At 44.5% G+C, this 19,882-nt stretch overlaps 1 protein-coding gene across 42 annotated transcripts in view; it reads left to right on the plus strand.

The window, feature by feature from the left end:
- The first annotated feature begins 677 nt into the window (after nucleotides 1-677).
- Nucleotides 678-19,882, plus strand: part of neb (nebulin) — a 73,153-nt gene continuing 53,948 nt past the window's right edge. For 41 of the 42 annotated variants that reach the window (XM_048978954.1, XM_048978957.1, XM_048978956.1 and 38 more), the window contains exons 1-34: nucleotides 678-768; nucleotides 1,318-1,364; nucleotides 1,589-1,675; nucleotides 3,952-4,002; nucleotides 4,754-4,864; nucleotides 6,241-6,348; nucleotides 6,884-6,988; nucleotides 7,730-7,834; nucleotides 8,026-8,130; nucleotides 8,570-8,674; nucleotides 9,672-9,776; nucleotides 10,277-10,384; nucleotides 10,854-10,970; nucleotides 11,092-11,193; nucleotides 11,294-11,401; nucleotides 11,512-11,616; nucleotides 11,869-11,967; nucleotides 12,305-12,409; nucleotides 12,501-12,608; nucleotides 13,814-13,927; nucleotides 14,058-14,255; nucleotides 14,793-14,900; nucleotides 15,000-15,098; nucleotides 15,321-15,425; nucleotides 15,509-15,616; nucleotides 15,872-16,183; nucleotides 16,279-16,485; nucleotides 16,694-16,798; nucleotides 16,937-17,044; nucleotides 17,154-17,465; nucleotides 17,554-17,760; nucleotides 18,446-18,550; nucleotides 18,656-18,763; nucleotides 19,037-19,348. In XM_048978954.1, the coding sequence (XP_048834911.1) occupies nucleotides 1,598-1,675; nucleotides 3,952-4,002; nucleotides 4,754-4,864; nucleotides 6,241-6,348; nucleotides 6,884-6,988; nucleotides 7,730-7,834; nucleotides 8,026-8,130; nucleotides 8,570-8,674; nucleotides 9,672-9,776; nucleotides 10,277-10,384; nucleotides 10,854-10,970; nucleotides 11,092-11,193; nucleotides 11,294-11,401; nucleotides 11,512-11,616; nucleotides 11,869-11,967; nucleotides 12,305-12,409; nucleotides 12,501-12,608; nucleotides 13,814-13,927; nucleotides 14,058-14,255; nucleotides 14,793-14,900; nucleotides 15,000-15,098; nucleotides 15,321-15,425; nucleotides 15,509-15,616; nucleotides 15,872-16,183; nucleotides 16,279-16,485; nucleotides 16,694-16,798; nucleotides 16,937-17,044; nucleotides 17,154-17,465; nucleotides 17,554-17,760; nucleotides 18,446-18,550; nucleotides 18,656-18,763; nucleotides 19,037-19,348 (4,233 nt within the window). In that variant the 5' untranslated portion in view covers nucleotides 678-768; nucleotides 1,318-1,364; nucleotides 1,589-1,597. The remainder of the gene's footprint in view (nucleotides 769-1,317; nucleotides 1,365-1,588; nucleotides 1,676-3,951; nucleotides 4,003-4,753; nucleotides 4,865-6,240; nucleotides 6,349-6,883; nucleotides 6,989-7,729; nucleotides 7,835-8,025; nucleotides 8,131-8,569; nucleotides 8,675-9,671; nucleotides 9,777-10,276; nucleotides 10,385-10,853; nucleotides 10,971-11,091; nucleotides 11,194-11,293; nucleotides 11,402-11,511; nucleotides 11,617-11,868; nucleotides 11,968-12,304; nucleotides 12,410-12,500; nucleotides 12,609-13,813; nucleotides 13,928-14,057; nucleotides 14,256-14,792; nucleotides 14,901-14,999; nucleotides 15,099-15,320; nucleotides 15,426-15,508; nucleotides 15,617-15,871; nucleotides 16,184-16,278; nucleotides 16,486-16,693; nucleotides 16,799-16,936; nucleotides 17,045-17,153; nucleotides 17,466-17,553; nucleotides 17,761-18,445; nucleotides 18,551-18,655; nucleotides 18,764-19,036; nucleotides 19,349-19,882) is intronic. The other variant, XM_048978955.1, reaches the window with a different exon arrangement.

Genomic DNA, 19,882 nt, shown 5'->3' on the forward strand with positions numbered 1-19,882 from the left:
CCATTAAATCATAATATAAGCAAGGAGATCCCACTCTGTAATGCTGTGTTAACATGCTGGCTGAGGTATCCTCTGCTATTTTGTTTTTAACTTGAGGACGTTTTCTTCTTCTGGCCAGATACAGGGGTCAAGGACTTGGAGAGATTATTCAGCTGTCTGCTGGGACACTTTGCCCTGTAATTATTGTGTTTGAAGTTATTCTCCGACCATGTGTCAAGTGTAAACAAGTAAAACGCATTTGTGTGTCACCAGGACTGTCAAAATAAGGCGACACGGCAGGCACCCCCATTTTTTCATGTTTTTAACTTTCCTGCAATCTTTCTTGCAGTTAGTTTTTCTTCTGTGTTGGCCTGGTAACACATGCATTGCATTTTTTTCAGATCTTCCATCTTCCAGCAGCTTGGACAGGGTCGTGGCTCCTTCACAACCTATTGTCTTTAGTCACAGACGCAGCACTTTCAAAATGTCCAATTCCATCTTTTGCCTAGACGGCCCTTCAGGATGGAGAGCTCACTGTAGACCACTGAGCCCTCATCATCTTCTTTGATGAACATTTGTTTCTCTGTGGATTTGCTGAACAGGTGGTCTTTTCGCGATCATTCTGTATAATTAGCCTTTGAAATCTGAGGAAGCTGCTCACAGATTGGCTGGCTGGACCACATGATAATCGGCCCTGATGGGACCGAGTGGTGTTTCCCAGCGTTTCACTGGAGGGGTGAGCTGGGGAGATTGGTAGCTTGGTACAGTTTCAGCTTAAAAGAATTACAGGTAAGCAAAGATGACCTTTATGTCTTGTGTCAGGTATGGTGTTTACTCTGTCCAGTAACATCAGTATGAGTGCCCCTTGGTGGATGTCTTGCCCTTGTTAGAAAGACATCCATTTCGAAACAGCTTCTCCTCAATAGCATTAGATGATGGGAGAGTTGGGGACCCTTGTCTAGTCAAAAGTCTATAAAAGTCGGTTTACAGGGCAGGGGTTTATCAGCCCCCTCCAGACAATTGTCTTTCAGTAAAATGACAGTAACTTTGAGAAGAGTTGCAGCCGATGGTACTATATTTAACCTGCTTCCTCAGAAGGCATTGTTGGACCATGATTAGTTGAACAATGCTGGCCAGCTGAGCGCTGACATTAAGTCTCAAATAGCTGGAGGACGATGGGGCAGCTGCTGAGAGCCTTCAGCTAGGGCCCTCGCTGTCTTTAGCATTAAATCTGCAGGCTGACTGACAGAAGTCCACAAAAAAAGCCAATCGGCATCCAAGCATTGCACTCGCTTCAAAACTGCATCTGATTGCCGATTGTCTTTGTCTGTTTGACAGAAAAAACCGTAAGTGGATTATCTGTTTTGGGCCAAAGTAATTAAAGCGTAAGTAATGAAGAAAATTTTGACTTTGATCTGTGCAGTGACTGATGTGTTCAATTAGCATTTTCCCTTTGATTTTGTGAGTAAAGGTATTTTATTCATTTGATCATTTATTCATATGGCTATTCAGTTGTCCATACTGTTGCCTTCACCTTTATAACTTAACGACTGAGCATCTTCACTTGGCCTGGAAGTAGCAAGTGATCTTGAATTCTATCTGCATTTAGATCAGAATCATGATGGAGACAGAGGAGTTTGAAGAAGAGTATGAGGAAGAATATGAGGAAGAGACTGAGGAGGAGGTTGTGGAGAAGGTAAGGCTGATGTTACTGCTGTAGCCATAAGGCAACAGGTCCCGCTGCCAGCCCTCATCTACATCCCATAACAGTAGATCACTTGGGCAGGGCACTTGTGATCAATCTCTTCTTGATTACTTGTTTCCGGGTGCTTCTCTGAACTTAATCAAATATCAATAAATGGTGATATTCCTGGATGCCAGCAATTTAACTGGAATCCTGGGATATACACATAATATTATGTAATTGCATCGCGGACATTTGGTGAATTGATGCCAAAATACCAATAAGTGAAATATGAAGAATGAGATGTAATCCACAGTTAATGCTAAACTACATTTTATGCTGTCTTCATATGTTTATGCTATAAAATATGCAGTAGAATAGCATTCAGTATGAATTATGACATAAACTCCCTTCCTGTAACAGAAAATTAACAATGATCTTATATACAATTCAGAATAAGACCCCTGCAGGACAACCACTTTAGCACAAGCTACACTGACAGCCAGTGTGCTGCAGTAACTCTGTTTATTGCTCTCGACAGTCAGACCTCCAGGAATAAGTAGTTTGTACAAGTGCACATACTATCAATGCCCTGAGGGGTGGCAGCCATTTTGGCTACATATGTTTTTAATGCTTTCTGTATACATTCCGCTCTGCATGTACAGCTGATGTGTTTACAAAACACCTGGTCTGCCACTGGCTTGTGTTCCGGTATCGCTAATTGTTTCGTAATTTCAGAATTACCTGGTTTCATGCTCCAGGAATTCTACAAATTCTCATAATGTTTTAAGATTCATATTGTCAGTACATACAATTTTGGGTTTACTGTTAAAGTAACATCACCATAAAGCAAAATGAACATCTTTTTTTAGAATGAGGCTTATTCGAATTAGCATGGGTATTCAATGGAGATCAGCATAACCAGGATAATTCTCTGGGTATTGAAATGGAGTTTCTGTCTTCATTAGTGATACTACTGAAATAAGGCAGGTAATGATGGATGTGCTGGAATTTTCCAGTGAGGCAGAAAAAGATGCAAAACTTCAGTGTCTGTTCTCTGGGCAGCCTGACCTGGTGTTTATATGTGGAAGTTCTATATTTAAACGCCATTTAACTATGGACTCCACCACCATAGTGACATGGGGAGGCAAGTGAGTGCTATAAATCACACTCTATTGTTACAAGGCAAGTGTCACCCTCCTAAAATGCAGTGGGGAGGAGAACAGCCCCTGCTGCCTTGGGGCCCAGAGGTGACTGTTGTCATGGAAACCAATACCTGTTGGCACGACAGTTCATGGAGTGTTATGTTTTGATGAAGTTTGCTTGCATTCATAGTTCTGCGTGTCCAGAGAAGGATGTGTTAACATTTTCATCCCATCTACAGACTCTTCTAAGTTTTGGAAAGAATTTTGTCAAACTGGTTGTTTTCACAAAGGTCAAACACAGTAGCAGAGCTCCTACTTTAGCAAACAGCAAGCTGGGTGAATGAACAACGTAGCTGCAGAATCTTCCAGTCAGTCTCTGGGTAAACATTGCACCTGTTCAGTGCCCTGGGGTAAAGATGGCCCCCATCTGAGTGATACCTCGTAGTGACAGTCTCCGTTCCGCCCTGATTGGTTGCTGTATCACAGCTTCTGCGCTGTACATGTAACTCTCCTTGACCTCTCTCACTCTCTGTGGGGCGGCAATGGGTTTTGCCCAGTTTCCATTGTTCTTCCCACGTTCCTTTGTGGCACAGGAGGCTTTTGCCTGGATTAGTGTCACCAAAAGGATAACTGTTAATAGAACACGCCGAGTGCTGACTCTCACGGTCAAAACAGACATAGGTAGTATGAATCAGTCCAGTATCCGACTGGTTTTTGTGAAGAATTCTGAGAAAGTGTGACTGAACAGCAAATGTACCGATGGACAGTGAGATTTTAGGGAATCATTGTATTTTACCCGTAGATGAGGCTTTTTTGGGACCCATTTGATTTCCCATCAGGGGCACAGATTGCAGTGCAAATGAGGATAGACAGATGCAGCCAAGGTTAAGATTAGGGACATGCTTAGGGTTAGGCTGAGCTCCATAGGTTGATGTTGTGCAAGGATCTGTTTGTGCAGTGTTATGATCATGTTCTCAGTTACATCATCCCGGCTGGTGCCCTTTCTTCTCTCTAATAAACCATTTCCTTGGCTAAGACCTGGGAGGAGCACTTCATTGTTCTGTGGAAAAAGCCACATTTATGCTATTCGTTTGTATCTCTGTCCTCTATCTGCATGTTGAACAGTTTCTCCTATATTTGTAGCAAGTTGTGGCGAGAACGGAAGGGATCACCCAGAAAACAGCAGCCGCGGAGGTAAACACAGAGCATTCCTGTTGGGGAGTGCAGTGAGACTGATGCAAGGCTGCCCCCCCACCCCCCGCCAGAATAGGCCTGCATGCCAGGGGGTTATTCCACTGATCCTGGCTTTATATTGCTGGGAGCAGAATGTGAAATAAGCCCCACGTTGCCCAGAAGCAATTCTGTTCCTCCTGTAGAGCTTCTTGCGCTCTCTATGCCGGTGATGGACATGCTTGCAGTCAGACTCCGGACAACCTCTAACCCTAACATGATGCTGTAGCTGTTAGCAGTCATTGCTAAATGCTCTAGTCTTCCTCATCACTGACAGTTCCAGCTAGAGCTTTTATTTACTTATACCAAAACGTTTATGACCAATTCAGAAATGCAATGAGCACTTTAGCAGGTAGGTAAAATAGTGACTTGCCTTCTTGTCCTGAATTTTCGCAGTACGGCAAGTATGTAACCATGATTGTAGCTGTATGTATTAATTCATTTTTCATTTCCTTCTTTATATTTGAATTCTGCTGACTTCAGTGAGACATTTTTGTAGAGTTAATTTTAGCCACGTCTGTTTTCTCTGTTTAAGTTCAGGGCAATCTGCATTTCGTATGTACAGTAGTTCATGAGAATGACTATTTTTAAAGCAGATTTCCTGTAATATAAGACTTATTAATAGGCTCATATTTCAGTAATGTTCTCATGACCGAAGCTGTGTGGTCATCTGTCTCCTAGGACATGTGAGTAATAGTGTATCTCTCTCCAACAGTCTGGGGCTCTTCCCGTGCGAAGGATGAAGAAGAAGGTGAAGGTGGACACCTCCAAGTTCATGACCCCCTATCTGGCCCACAGCCAGAAGATGCTGGACCTTTTCAGCCATGTGAGCCTCCGTTGTGGGAGCATTGTGGGAGCAGGCGAAGGCCGCATCCTTCGCCTGACCTGGGGCAGAGTGTGTATCTCAGCGAGTTAAGCCTCTGAGCCTGTGATCAGATGCTGGCTTGTTTGAGCTTTAGCCTCTGAGCCTGTGATCAGATGCTGGCTTGTTTGAGCTTTAGCCTCTGAGCCTGTGATCAGATGCTGGCTTGTTTGAGCTTTAGCCTCTGAGCCTGTGATTAGATGGTGGCTGGTTTGAGCTTTAGCCTCTGAGCCTGTGATTAGATGGTGGCTTGTTTGAGCTTTAGCCTCTGAGCCTGTGATTAGATGGTGGCTTGTTTGAGCTTTAGCCTCTGAGCCTGTGATTAGATGCTGGCTTGTTTGAGCTTTAGCCTCTGAGCCTGTGATTAGATGGTGGCTGGTTTGAGCTTTAGCCTCTGAGCCTGTGATTAGATGGTGGCTTGTTTGAGCTTTAGCCTCTGAGCCTGTGATTAGATGCTGGCTTGTTTGAGCTTTAGCCTCTGAGCCTGTGATTAGATGGTGGCTGGTTTGAGCCTTAGCCTCTGAGCCTGTGATTAGATGCTGGCTTGTTTGAGCCTTAGCCTCTGAGCCTGTGATTAGATGGTGGCTGGTTTGAGCCTTAGCCTCTGAGGCTGTGATTAGATGGTGGCTTGTTTGAGCTTTAGCCTCTGAGCCTGTAATTAGATGCTGGCTTGTTTGAGCTTTAGCCTCTGAGCCTGTGATTAGATGGTGGCTTGTTTGAGCTTTAGCCTCTGAGCCTGTGATTAGATGGTGGCTGGTTTGAGCCTTAGCCTCTGAGCCTGTGATCAGATAGTGGCTTGTTTGAGCTTTAGCCTCTGAGCCTGTGATCAGATGGTGGCTGGTTTGAGCCTTAGCCTCTGAGCCTGTGATTAGATGGTGGCTGGTTTGAGCCTTAGCCTCTGAGCCTGTGATTAGATGGTGGCTTGTTTGAGCCTTAGCCTCTGAGCCTGTGATTAGATGGTGGCTGGTTTGAGCCTTAGCCTCTGAGCCTGTGATTAGATGGTGGCTTGTTTGAGCTTTAGCCTCTGAGCCTGTGATCGGATGGTGGCTGGTTTGAGCCTTAGCCTCTGAGCCTGTGATTAGATGGTGGCTGGTTTGAGCCTTAGCCTCCACAGAATAGTCATATGTCTATTGAGCCCTTGAGATTGGCCCTTAGACTTACGGAATGCTTCTGGGTTACTGGATAAATGGTAGCCGACCCTGTGCTTGGACCCCAAGCTTCATTTCACCTGTGTACTGTATATATGCGTGTGTGTCTCAAAATAGAGCAGGATAGGATACATGGGAAGTTTCCAGTGTGCTTATGCAAATAATCATCATTTCATTTCTCTTTGCCCACAGAATAAATATCGGCAGGCGTATGACCAGAGCAAAGGGCAGCCGTATGCTGTGACGGCCGAAAACCTGGAGATGATGAGGATAAAGAAGGCCCAGCAGCAGCTCAGCGATGTACGCGGAACACGTGCTCCTTGCACCTCATTGGATAATGAACTAGTCAATCAAAAAATGTATTACGACTCGAGACATATAATGTCAACAAAATGACACATATGTCACAAAATGACAAAATTCACATCAAATTATAAAAATATAAAAAACTGAAAATAAGTTCATGGATGATGGCTGCTTGTAGAAGTTATTAATCTTTATAATAATGATGACACTTAAATCCTTGTGGGAAAACTCTTTTTTCACCTACCCCACTCTCCATGAAACACCAGCACATATAACAAGCTTGGCAGCAATTAAGGGTCTTGCTCTAGAGCCCACAGCCGTGGCTATTCTGCTGAAACAAGGCTCAAACCAGCCACCTTCCGATCACAGGCGCAGAGGCTGAGCCTTAGCTGCATTATGCCAACCTTTACACATAGTTTTTATTTATCCTGCCAAATTATACGCTGCTTTTCAAATGTATATATTCTACCTACCAGATTTCTGGAACTTTCTTTCACTGGCATCTTTAGCTGCTGTTATTTCACCGCAGGTGAAGTACCGGATGGAGGGTGTGAAGTCGCAGACCATGAGCCATTACGATGGGACGGCCCGGGAGATCACCCACGTCAAGCACGTCTCTGAGCTGTTGAACAAAGTAAGGCCCAATCCCGGTGATGTGGATCTTCGTATGCGGATTTACTGGGTGTGCTAGGGGTAAAAGTGCACCCCCTAGTGGTCACATGAAAATACTATTTGACCTTCTTAAGTTCAATAAAATTATATTGCAAGTTATATATGAAAATGTGGCGTGTGTCAACCATATCAGTGTATAATTGTAATAAATTATTGTAAACATTTCTTTTTATTTTTTTTCCAAATTTATTTATCTGGATGAATGACTGGTTGGGCTCTCAACTTGTAACTCATGGAGAGAAGCCTAGAGTTGCCTATGTGCATCTTTACAGTGTAAAGCACAATCTGTTCACAAGCTTGTAGGTTAATACTGGTGCTTGGAAAGCAAGAACCAAAGGGAGATTAAAAATGAGAGCTGGCTGTTCACCCTCTGTGGTTGGTTTTGATGTTTAATCTGCAATTGTTAAAAATCTACCTAAAAGAAGCTTAAGACTATGTCTGTACTTCACTCTTAGCTTAATCTAAGCCCAGTGTCCAGGCTTTCAGTCATTAGGCTTGACCTTACAATTCCCCTTAAGATTTAATCACCCCCTGCTCAAGAAGACATTTACGGCTGAAAACCTGTCCTTGCACCCTGTAATAGGAGGAATCCTTATATTTTTCCTTACAGACCTTGCACAAAATCAGCAATTATTTTTACTGGAAAATAAGTATGACATAAATCAGCCAGGATGGGATGGTTCAGTGATCCTCTCCATTCTAGGCTCTCTACAGGCAGAAATGGGATGAGACCAAGGACAAGTACCTGCTGCCCCCAGATGCTCCAGAGCTGGTGCAAGCAGTGAAGAACGCACAGAATTACAGCAAGGTACAACCTACCAGAGGACTGGCAGGGCAGCTAATGGCCAATGAATCCCCATATAATAAAGTATGTGAAAGAGGAAGCAGAAGAGCGATTATAGGTTATTAACACTGTGTATGAACAGCACATAGAAGGTCAGGTAAGTCCTTGAGGAATCTGTACCTGCCTCTCATCTGTTGTTCTTCTCATGCTATCAGAAATTGTACACAGAGGCCTGGGATGAGGACAAGACCATGTACTTCCCCTATAGCGACAGCCCCGAGTTACGCAGGGTGGCCAAAGCCCAAGAAGTCCTCAGTGATGTGAGTTCCGACCTTCGTCTGCTTCTAAGAACGAAAGCCTGATGAATAGACACACAGACGTCACTGTTACATTAATGCTCAGTGAGGAGGATCAAAGCTGCACACTGGGTCTCTCCACTCAACCTGCACTTGTTCACGTTTGTGTTGAGTCACGTACCATCTGGAGTGTATTTCCAGTGAAATTACTCACCTGAATCCACTTTCAGACTCTACAGCTTTCCATTTCATAAGACAATTAAAATCCAGCGTACGACGTAGGCAAAGGTGATCGACAGCTATGTAGCTCGTTTAACTGAGACCGTTGGACTGAGATCCCAGACTTCAAAGCCTGCTGACAGAAACCTGAGGCATTGATATCCATCTGTGGCAATGACACCTGTCTGTCGCCTGGCAGCCTGAGCGGTGCCCAGATTTCTCATCTCTGTGTTGTACTATGCAGGTCCAGTACAAGAAGAGCCATGATGAACAACTGGCCAAGTTCACCTCCCTGGCAAACCCCCCTGAGGTGGATCTGGCCAAGAAGGTGTTTGCACAGCGCAGTGATGTGAGTGTCCCACCATTTTCCTGTCTGTCAACATGTGACAACTACTTGCACCAAAACACATAGCACAACACTCATGTTCCACACTACCAGGTCAAGAACGACCCAGAAATATGAACGAAAGTGTTAGCCATCTACTCATCTTCAAACCGCTTATCCATGCAGGCTGCTGGTGGGGGAGGGGTTGGAAAATATCTCTTAGTTTTCTGATGGAGCTTGACATGGGAAATTTGACCAGCAAAAGATGGGTTGAAATACTGGTCAAAACATTAACAGTAATAGAGAATTCTTTTGTTTTCATGAGCTCCTGCAAGCATTCCAGCAGGTGCCAGATTTATATCTGTTTAGATTTTCCTTGCAGTAAAATACGATCCGAGAGAAGCAGAGACAGACCAACCCTGAAGCAAAGATTATCAAAGACAGATGTCATCAGCAATGATTCTGGGGGATTTTGGGGAGAGACTGTGGTGCATCAGGTGGGGAAATGAGGTCAGCACTTGGCGGTGAGGCTCGCCTGGGTGCTGCAGTGAGAGCTGAGCCTTACTAGAGCAGGCACTAAAGGGTGGTGTGGATCGTGCTGTCAGTGGAATGTGGGTTGATCCTTCTGTCAGTCATGAGTGGGCAAGTCCCAGGGGCAGTTAGGCGTAGGTGGATGCTGCGGCAAATCATGTGGGGGGTGGCTAAAGCTGTCAGTCACATGCGAGCTGTCAGTTGTAGTTAAGGGACGGTGGGATCTGCCCAAGGCCCACAGTGTTGTGAACTGTCTAGGATGCCTTTGCCAGCTGCTTCCGGATTATAATAAGAATCCGGAGCAGCTGTGGGTAACAGCATTGGGGTTGGGCAGTCTACGCCGAGACATTCCTTGCATTTCTATATCACCATGACATTAACTGCAACCTCAAGATGAGAGAGATGACTTGCTCACCTTCACATGTCTCACCGTATTCTGCGGTGTGCAGCCGCCACTAGCTTTTTATCACAGCGCCGTTGTCTGTCGCAGCTTAAATATCGTGATGCCTACAACAAGAAGGTGAAGGGCCACTGGTGCGAAACGCCATACATTGATGTCGCCATCGCCAAGATGGCCATGGACAACATCAGCGCCGTAAGTGATACGCCGCTCCAGTGGGGAAATACAATCGGGCCGTGGGTCTGGGATCCAAAGCCACATGGTACGTGGGGTTTCAGGCTGGACCCCACAAAGCATCGCTGCGCTGTTCATGGTCCAGTCATCTTCTGAGGTATCAAAATAGAATTTGGTAATAAGCAGTAAAACTGTAAGAAAGAAACTGCTTTGGGTTAGCCCAATAATAATAATAATAATCATAATAATAATAATAATAATTATTATTATTATTATATAGGGCACCCTGCACACATTTTATTAAGCTTTGTATTATCTTTTTCTGGCCAGTCCTGATGTGTGAACCTTAAATGTCATTCAGGCGAACTCTCACTACTGTAGCATTCTGCCATTTGTCCTCATGCACTGTCATAACCAGACGTCTAAATCTACAAGCAACAGAATGCCAGAACGCAAGGCTGTCTGCTTATTTCAAGCACAGGTTGAATTGTTGAAATCGTTTATCCCCTGGCTCTCATCAGAGAAAGTACACAGCTGACTATGAAGACGCCAAAGACCGGATTTATTTCATGCAAACCCAGACCCCTGAGTATGAATTCCAGAAGAAGGCGGGGCAGACGGCCAGTGCGGTGGGTCCTCCGGTTCTTTGACTTGGGCGAGACTTTCCTTGCGGAGATGTGACTCCCATAATTTGGAGGAGATTTGCCTTCTAATGCCAATTGTCTGCATGTCTGATTGGCAGGCTGGAGATGTGGGACAGTTAACTTGGTGCATTTCCACCTTAATTCAGTAACTACAATGAGTGAAGATGCTATTGCTGGGGATGTTTCCACGTAATAAATTCCTACATAAATGCTAGTTCAGTAAATTATGTGAATATTATAAATTCTGCCACACATCAATGGAAAATCTAATACAGCATGAAGCAATGGATTAGAAGTAAAAAGAAACATTATACAGTTAGCATGTAAGGGGACCTTCCCACAAGTCATTGCCTATTAATTCTGAATATTTACTTCCCCCCCCCAAGAGCTCTGTGATGCTTACAGATGATTACATTGGAGTCACACTCTTCCTCCCTCCATTCCCTCCTTCCAGGTCAAGTACAAGAAGGAATATGAGAAGACAAAGTCAACATCCAGCTACAGCACCCTCCCAGCGTCAAACAACCCCGTGCTGAGGCAGCAGAGATACGCCGGCACCATCCTGAGCGACGTGGGTGCCAGTTCCTGAGTGCTGTCTCCGTCTCACTCCTGTATCACTGCACGTCAGCAATGGGACTGCGCCCCTCTGTAGTGCAAGTAATCGATGACTGTGCATGTTTCTCTCTGTATAGAAAGTGTACAAGGCTGACTATGAGAAAGCAAGGGGCTTTAGCATCAACTACTGCGACACTCCCAAGTTCAAGATGGACAACATCATGAAGAAGTTCAGTGATGTAAGCTTATGTGTATAGAGCCGAAATCAGCATTCTAATATGGAGTCCATGCTTAGCTGTAGCATTAACGTGACACGTTAGCAATCTTTCCCTTTTGCAGGCACATTATAAAGACAAATATGAAAACGAAGTCAAGGGACATTATGTCGGCAGCTACGAGGACATGAATATGCTGCACTGCCAGAGGGTGGAGGAGATGAAGGGAGATGTGAGCAGAGTGACAGTGATGTGCACAAACATGGCCTTACACTCATCCTATCATGATGACGATGATGAGGGTCTTCCACTGTTCCATGTTGTGCTCTCTTCTTCGTTCAGAAAAATTACAAAGCTGACTATGAAGATACCAAGAACAGGTGCTTCTACCTGCAGACGATGACCCCTGAATATGAAGCTCTGAAGAAGCTACAGCAATGCAGCGATGTGAGGCCTGCCTTCCTATAAACCTCACGGGAGTCCCCCCCCCCCCAGGGTCTACATACAGCTCTCACCTTGTGTGAACATCTGAGTAGCGACCAATAAATAAAGGGTTTACTTTTGCAAGGTTTAGCACAATTTTGCATGGATGGTTTCTTTTATTTGTCTTTATTTGATTTAATTAAATCCCTTTTCATGTTTATGTTGCGGGTAACAAGTTGGGTGAAATATGTTGGCTTCTTTTTCTTCTTCTTGTAGAAAGCATACAAGCAGCATCCTGACAGGGTGAAGTTTACTCAAGTGACAGACTCCCCTGAGCAAGTACAATCCGCCATAAACGCCAAGCAGCTCAGTGATGTACGTGTCCAGGAGGGTCGCATCACGGTTCTCTGAAAAAGGGCTTTTTAGAGTCACACGCTCCTCAATGTGCTCTTGTGGTCACCATGGAAACCACAGCTAAAATTGAAATCACTGGGATATTATTAGAGGCATGAGGTCTGTTTGCTAAAAATAATCTCATGGGAAGAGAACATGTTAAGTGGACCTCTTCAATGAGATGTAAACACAGTCATTGGCGCCATCTAGTGGTGTGTGTCTGCAATTTTTGAAGTACAATCGAATGGAAGTGTACATGAGATTTTAACAAATCGTGCTTGATTTTTGTGCTTATCCCTGTTTGTGTGTTTGTCTTCAGCTCCATTACAAGGCAAAGTACGAAAAGGAGAAGTTCAAATGTTATGTGCCCCCCGATTATCCCTTCTTCATCCAGTCCAGAGTCAATGCCTACAACCTTAGCGATGTGAGTACCTGCTACCTGCCCTTACATCCTGTTTCTAGAGAAAGAAGCCTGCTTATGCACGTCTGTTTATAATTTTGATTTTTTTAAATAGAACTGTTACAAGTATGACTGGGAGAAAACCAAAGCGAAGAAGTTTGAGATGAAGAGTGATGCTCTTCCAATCCTGGCAGCTCGAGCTCACACCAACATCATCAGCGATGTGAGGAATCCATACACGTTTCATTTTACTCTCCTGTTGTAGAATATGTGCTTTATGCTTTGCTTCTAAGTAACATAATGAATGTCTTTTTGTCTCTGTGTGTGGGTGTCTGTGTATGTTGTGGGGATTTGTGTATATGCATGGCTGAGAAGTGTGTTTGCGGGGTGTCTGTGTGGATGGTGGGGGCCTGGGTCTGCGGCTTGCTGCTCCGTCCTGGGTGCGGTTTGTCTCCTGGGCATGGTTGCTGGCCCCTTCCTTCAGGGCGGTGGCCCGGGGGGGGCTCGGGCCTCACCGGCATGGGTGGGGCTCTCTACCGAGGGCTGGTCGCAACCAGCCGCCTGGGGTCCTAGGGGCCCTGGTCTTGGCTTGTACGGGAGTGGCCGCGTACTCGCGGGGTTGGCTACCTGTTGCCTCTGGTTCTCTGGGGCTCATTCCCTTTTGGCTGCGGGGGCTGCGTCTGGGACCTCCCTCCTCCCCCGGCTGGGGCGGGGGCGCGGCTATCATTAGAACGTGGGGCCCCGGCTCTTCCGTGCTCTTTGAAGGCGGTGAACATCCTGGGCCTCCTGGGCCTGTCTCCGCTGACCTCTGGCTCTTGTGGGGTGTGGTTGCAGCCTCCCACCCTTGCTATTTAGTACATTCCATGTTGAAAACACACGCACACTACACACACACGCAACACACAAACGCAACACACGCACATAGCACATGCTCACTAGCCTGCATCTTGCCTACACAATTGAGCACACATGTACATATACTTGCACGCACCCATCCAAGCACACACTAAGATTTTATATGCTTGTATAGTTGTGTTACTTTCTGTACTCTTTAATTTTGTTTGTTCCTTTCTGAATTTATCCACTTCTTTGTTTTCTTTTTTCTTTCTATTTTTTTTCTCCTTTTCCCTCTTTTTCCTTCTTTTTTTCCCCTCCTAATCTGTCCGTCCTCTTCGGCCAGCTCACCCACTGCAATGTTTTTACATGTGTTAAAAATGAAATAAATGAATAAAATTTAAATAAAAAGAAATCGATCAACATGAGGGGCCCATACAGAGTTTATAGAGCCCCTCATGGTAAAGCAAACATGTTTGGCACAGAAGTGCATTCAGACCATGATTCTGCTAAAGCTGCCGGACAGGACAAAGGGGAAAAAAGAAGAAAAAAAGGAACATAATGAATAATGCCATTGTTGTGCTATAATTACAGGTTAAATACAAGAAACAGCACGAGAAGGACAAAGGCCAGATGATTGGAGCTCTAAGCATTGAAGACGATCCCAAGATTTTGCATTCTGTTCATGTTGCTAAAATCCAGAGTGATGTGAGTGTTTAGTGTGAAAATAAAAGTAATAATAATAACATAACAGGAAGATTACTGATAAACCAATTGCCTGCTGGAGTGGTTTCTTCCACCGAAGCCAAAGTTTTTCACCTCACCCATTTTTTTGCAGCGTGAGTACAAAAAGAACTATGAGAAGACAAAGACCAAATACCACACTCCTCTGGACATGATGGCCATCTCCCAGGCTAAGAAGTCCCAGGCCGTTGCTAGCAATACTGGCTACAAGAACCTGATTCACAAGTACTTCCTTCCCAGTGACAGCATGGCCCTAGACCTGGCGAAGAGGGCAAACACCATTCAGAGTGATGTATGGGACTGCAGGCGCTCAGAGTGACTATCAGACACATCTTACTGTTAGGGGAGCTTTACTATCCCCCCCAACCCCCAACGTCCCCCAAATAAGGGGCCCTCTAACAAGTAAAATAGCCCAGGGGCCTCTGACCATGTTACTGTGCTTTTAACGTTCAGACTTGATGAGCACCCAGTCACATGACTATAGCACAGAGTTGACCTTTCAGTATCGGTGTGGCTTTTGACACGACTACATAAAGTTGTTTTGAGCTGTATGGGCTGGCCAGGTTTGCCAACCATTTATAAATTTATGGACAGTCCACATTATACTCACCCTGTTCGTAAATCTGTAAATAAAATGGACTGTCCATATTTACATAAAATCGACTGTCCATATTTATAAGCATTACTTCCATTTTCATTCAGAAGCCAAGTGTAGCGATAAGTGGATTCAATGCTTGTCACTCGAAAGCAAAATTGTCGCTTTACTGTTTGATTTTGCCTTCAGCTTGAGCTGGACATATTTCATAGTGTGTTGCCTTTCTTTGTACAGAATGACTACAAGTCCGAGTACAACTGCTACACCAAAGGTACTCCCTGGATCCCGTTTGGCTCGATGGACGTGGAGAAAGCCATGAAGGCCGGGCAGATTTTAAACGAGGTGCGTAAGACCCATGCCGACTCTCTCTCTGATGTGCTGTTTGTGACGTGAATATGGCAGACATTGGATAACATGTCCCTGATGTCTATGATTTTTTAGAAAAAATACCGGCAGCCTCCTGACAGCATTCCGTTTACTGCCATCGACGACCATCCCACCATGGTGCAGGCCAAACTCAGCCAAATCCAGAGAAGCGACGTGAGTGACATGAACATTCAGAGGGACAGTACATAAATAAATTTTTTTTTATCACTTTTTGAGTAGATGTTAAGTAGCTGCTAAGTAGCTGCTAAGTAGCTGTCTCACCCCTTTGCATTGACATGAACAGAGTGAAAAAGCTTTATGTGAAGTATCGTGTGGAACTATTGTGGGAATTTGGTTAATCGATTTAAGCTGATGGGTATTTTTTTGCCATTTTAGCTGAACTATAAGAAAGGCCTAAACGATGTCATGAGGAAGTACTGCCTGCCCTCAGATGTACCAGCATTCATTCAGGCCAAATGCAACGCGTTCAATCTAAGCAATGTAGGTAACCATGGATACTTGCACGTAGTTTTCTGGGAGACTTGGGATTAAGTATTTTTACATTTAAATCTTTTTAAATTTAGAAATATTACAAGATGAGCTTTGAAGACCTCATTGCAAAGGGATATGATCTCAAGACTGATGCGATTCCCATCCTGGCCGCCAAGGCAGCACGAAACGCAGCCAGTAGTGTAAGTATTCAGTTCGGTCTTGGCCGCTGCCCTGATCACCTCCAGAAGCACACATCGCACCAGGGGTAAGGCAGACCCTGCTTGGCCTGCTGCCTGGACTCCTCTTGCTTTTCCCTTATGCCTAAACTCTAATCATTCACAATTACAGTCTGACACCCAAACCATTTTAGTTGGTTTCCAGTCATTTCTATGATGTATATCAACTGAAGCAGGCAAGGTCCACATTCTCAACTGTGCTTTTGCATTTCCCTGCAGTATCAGTACAAGAAAGAACACGAGAAGGCTAAAGGTCACCACGTCGGCTTCCGTAGCCTTGATGATGACCCCCTGTTGGTGCACTACATGAACGTTGCCAAAATGCAGAGTGCCAGGGAGTATACTAAGGACTACCACAAGGTGAAGCTGAAGTATCACACTCCAGTGGACATGTTAAGCATCATGCAGGCTAAGCAGGCCTCGGCCGTAACCACCAACATCGGCTACAAGCGGCTGCAGCACCGCTACACCCTCCTTCCTGACGCCATGAACCTGGAGCTGGCTCGAGCTCTGAATGCCGCCGTCAGCGACGTAAGTCACCATAAGTCGACTCTAGGGCCTGAAACCAGGTCCACACGCGTGATGTAAAGTCATTCTCACGCCTCTGTTTCTGCTGTTCCCGATAGAATAACTACAAGTCAGACTATGAGAATTCCGTGAAGGGAGCCGGCTGGGTGCCTATTGGTTCTCTAGATGTGGAAAAAGCAAAGATGGCGGGAAAAGCTTTGGATGAAAAGAATTATCGGCAGCACCCTGACACCATCAAGTTCACCAGCATCTGTGACTCTCCCGTGATGGTTCAGGCCAAGCTCAATGCCCAGCAACTAAGTGATGTGAGTCCCGGGACTATGACTCCATTCCGTCTTAGCTTCCTCTGCCTAGCAGTGGGCCTCCTGTCTTCTTTACACCTGAGAAGAATAACAAACATCAACAAGGCTGAAAATGATCACAGTGGAGTATTTCATGTTTGGTTTTAAGAAGCAGATGTGAGAAGCAGACATTCGGTGTTATCTGAGGATCATTAGGTGTTTGTTCTTCCAGAGAGTGTACAAGGCTGGTGGTGAGAGGTTCCTGCATACATACCACCTTCCTGTTGATTCTCCGGAGCTTTTGCAGGCGAAATACAATGCAGTCAACTTTAGCCCGGTGAGTGAACAGTTTACCACCTTACTGTTTTAGCTAGTTAAATCAATGTTCGTGAATTTAATGTTCAATGAAATCATACATGGTGTTATATGATTCTTTTAACTTTGCGGAAAACTTACGTATCTTTTTGTTTTCTAGAACTTTTACAAGTATGCTTATAAACAAGATCTGTTAAAAGGACACCACATGAATGAAGATGCCCTTCCAATTACTACTGCCAAAGCTTCAAGAAATATAGCCAGTGATGTACGTTTTGGACAACACTAATTTTGTTTTTTTTGCTCCACTCAAGATTTATAAATGAACATAATTCCTGATAAGTGGTTAATATATTGCCGTGATTTTCTTTTAATAGTATAAGTACAAGAAAGATTATGAGAAAAGCAGAGGCCATCATCTGGGCTTCCGCAGTCTGCAGGACGACCCCCTGCTGGTGCACTACATGGAGGTGGCCAAGATGCAGAGCGAGAAGAACTATAAGAAGGACTACCACAAGACCAAGCTGAAGTACAGCAGCCCTGTGGACATGCTAAGTGTTGTGCAGGCCAAGCAGGCCTCGGCCGCCACCACCAACATCGGCTACAAAAAACTGCAGCACCGCTACACCTTACTGCCGGATGCCATGGACCTGGAACTGGCTCGCAGCATGATGGGCATACAGAGTGACGTAAGGCCTTTGTACTTCATTCCTGTTTATGTACCTCTGTGGATGTAATTTACTTATACACTAAAACACGGTTGTTGTCCTGAACCAGAATGCCTACAAGGCTGACTACAAGAGCATGTTGAGGGGTGCTGCCTGGGTCCCTATCGGCTCGTTAGATGTGGAGAAAGCCAAGGCAGCCGCCCGTGCCCTGGACGAGAGGTCCTACCGCCAGCACCCCAGCATGTTCAGCTTCACCAGCCTCGTGGACTCCATGAACATGACACTGGCCACGAGCAACACCAAGCAACTTAATGACGTGAGGACATATCAGGACGATGTGACAATAGAGCAGCATGTGTATAAGTTAGAAAACATGCTAGTTAGTCTCAGAAGACTTTCTGACTGACCTGTTGTTATGGTCACAAGGCTACAGATACAACAGCTAGCATAGCTAGCATTATAGATCAGTTGAAGACCATCAGCTGACTGGAATGGTCAGTATTCAGGCAGGGGTGATCGCTGGTGATCCCATGGGGCAGTGACAATTACACATTCATATTTCTACTTGGCTTAGAATGGAAGTTTCATGCCTAATATATATGTTTCAGTGACATTAACTTGGCTCAAATCGTTTTCTGAATTGTCAGTATTTTGCAGTATTCTCAATTTAATGATGTTTTTATTGCTTTTATATTATCACATAATTTCATAGCAATAACTTTTATGGTATGAGATCTACATCACTTACAATTTGAAGGTTTTGAATATTTGTCTCAAGCTTATAAAACACATGAAAGTGAATTGATTTTAATTATTGGTTTGGATTGAAATAACAACAAAAAAACACTTCAAATTACTAGAATACACAAATGTAAACTGTTCTGTCATATTGTTTGTTTAGACAAAGCACATTGCAAAGCAAATGCCAGCAAGAGTAAAATAATTTAAGCATATCAGAGGTATATGCTTTTTATCGTTTTCCTTTGCTCTTCTCGCCGCAGGTGGCATACAGAGCATCCGGGGAGAAGTTTAAACACACATACAACCTGCCTGCCGACAGCCCAGAGTTCATTCAGGCCAAGTACAATGCGGTGAACCTGAGTGAGGTCAGTTCGTCACTGGAGAACATTGTGAAGGGTTTCTTGGCTGCTTAAAGAGCACCAGAGTCCCATAGAGAGTCCACTGGAAAACACTCTCACTGGTACCTGCAGGTTCACTACAAGCAGAAATGGACTGAGTTCATCGCTAAAGGATATGACATGAAGACGGATGCAATTCCCTTTGTGTCGGCTAAGATGGGAAGACACATCGCCAGTAACGTAAGTACTAAACTGCACAAGCAGTTTCATGTGATGTGATGTCTGTTCGCAGTGGAATGAAGGCAATGTCATTTCCAATTAATTCCCCCCTCTCTCTCTCTCTCTCTCTCTCTCTCTCTCTCTATATATATATATATATATATATATATATATATATATATATGCAGATAAATTATCGCTAGGACTGAACATTTGGCAATTTTGTATTTTCTAAAACCTGTACAGTATAAGGTATAGTATAGATATTAACCACTATTATGTGTGTCACTACAGTACCAGTACAAGAAAGATTATGAGAAAAGCAGAGGCCATCATCTGGGCTTCCGCAGTCTGCAGGACGACCCCCTGCTGGTGCACTACATGGAGGTGGCCAAGATGCAGAGCGAGAAGAACTATAAGAAGGACTACCACAAGACCAAGCTGAAGTACAGCAGCCCTGTGGACATGCTAAGTGTTGTGCAGGCCAAGCAGGCCTCGGCCGCCACCACCAACATCGGCTACAAAAAACTGCAGCACCGCTACACCTTACTGCCGGATGCCATGGACCTGGAACTGGCTCGCAGCATGAACAGCATCGTCAGTAATGTAAGTGCAAAACAATGCGTAGCTCTGTAGGTTAAAGCCTTTGTGCATGTGATCAGAAGGATGCCAACTGGCAGAGTGATGTCACCGTTGACCAAGGCTCTTAACCCCAGTTTCTCCAGGGATTGGCTGACCCTGCTCTCTGATCCTTGTATATCGCTTTGGACAATAAGTAAACGCCATCTCATGCAAAGTCATGGGAATTTCCTTCGCATTTAGCAGTTACTATAATTTCAATAAAGTTTCATTGATGCACTATGTTTAATGTCAAAATCTTAATGGAAAATGCGAGTCAAATAATTTAAACACTATCTGCATTGAATCAGAGCTGTCATGATTACTCTGTTAAACTTGATTACTCGATTACTAAAAAGCATCGATTAAATGTTTCCTTCCCGATTACTCGGCTATATGCCGGAAGGAAGACGGAGCAAAATGGATGAGGCAAATAAAGAGTGAAAGCTTTGGTTGGAAATTGTTGTGTGGAAGCACTTTACATTAAAAGTGAAGGAAAATGCAGTCGTTTGTCAGCATTTC

The sequence above is a fragment of the Brienomyrus brachyistius genome, chromosome 16 (genome assembly GCF_023856365.1).
Source record: "Brienomyrus brachyistius isolate T26 chromosome 16, BBRACH_0.4, whole genome shotgun sequence".
NCBI classification, from domain to species: domain Eukaryota; kingdom Metazoa; phylum Chordata; class Actinopteri; order Osteoglossiformes; family Mormyridae; genus Brienomyrus; species Brienomyrus brachyistius.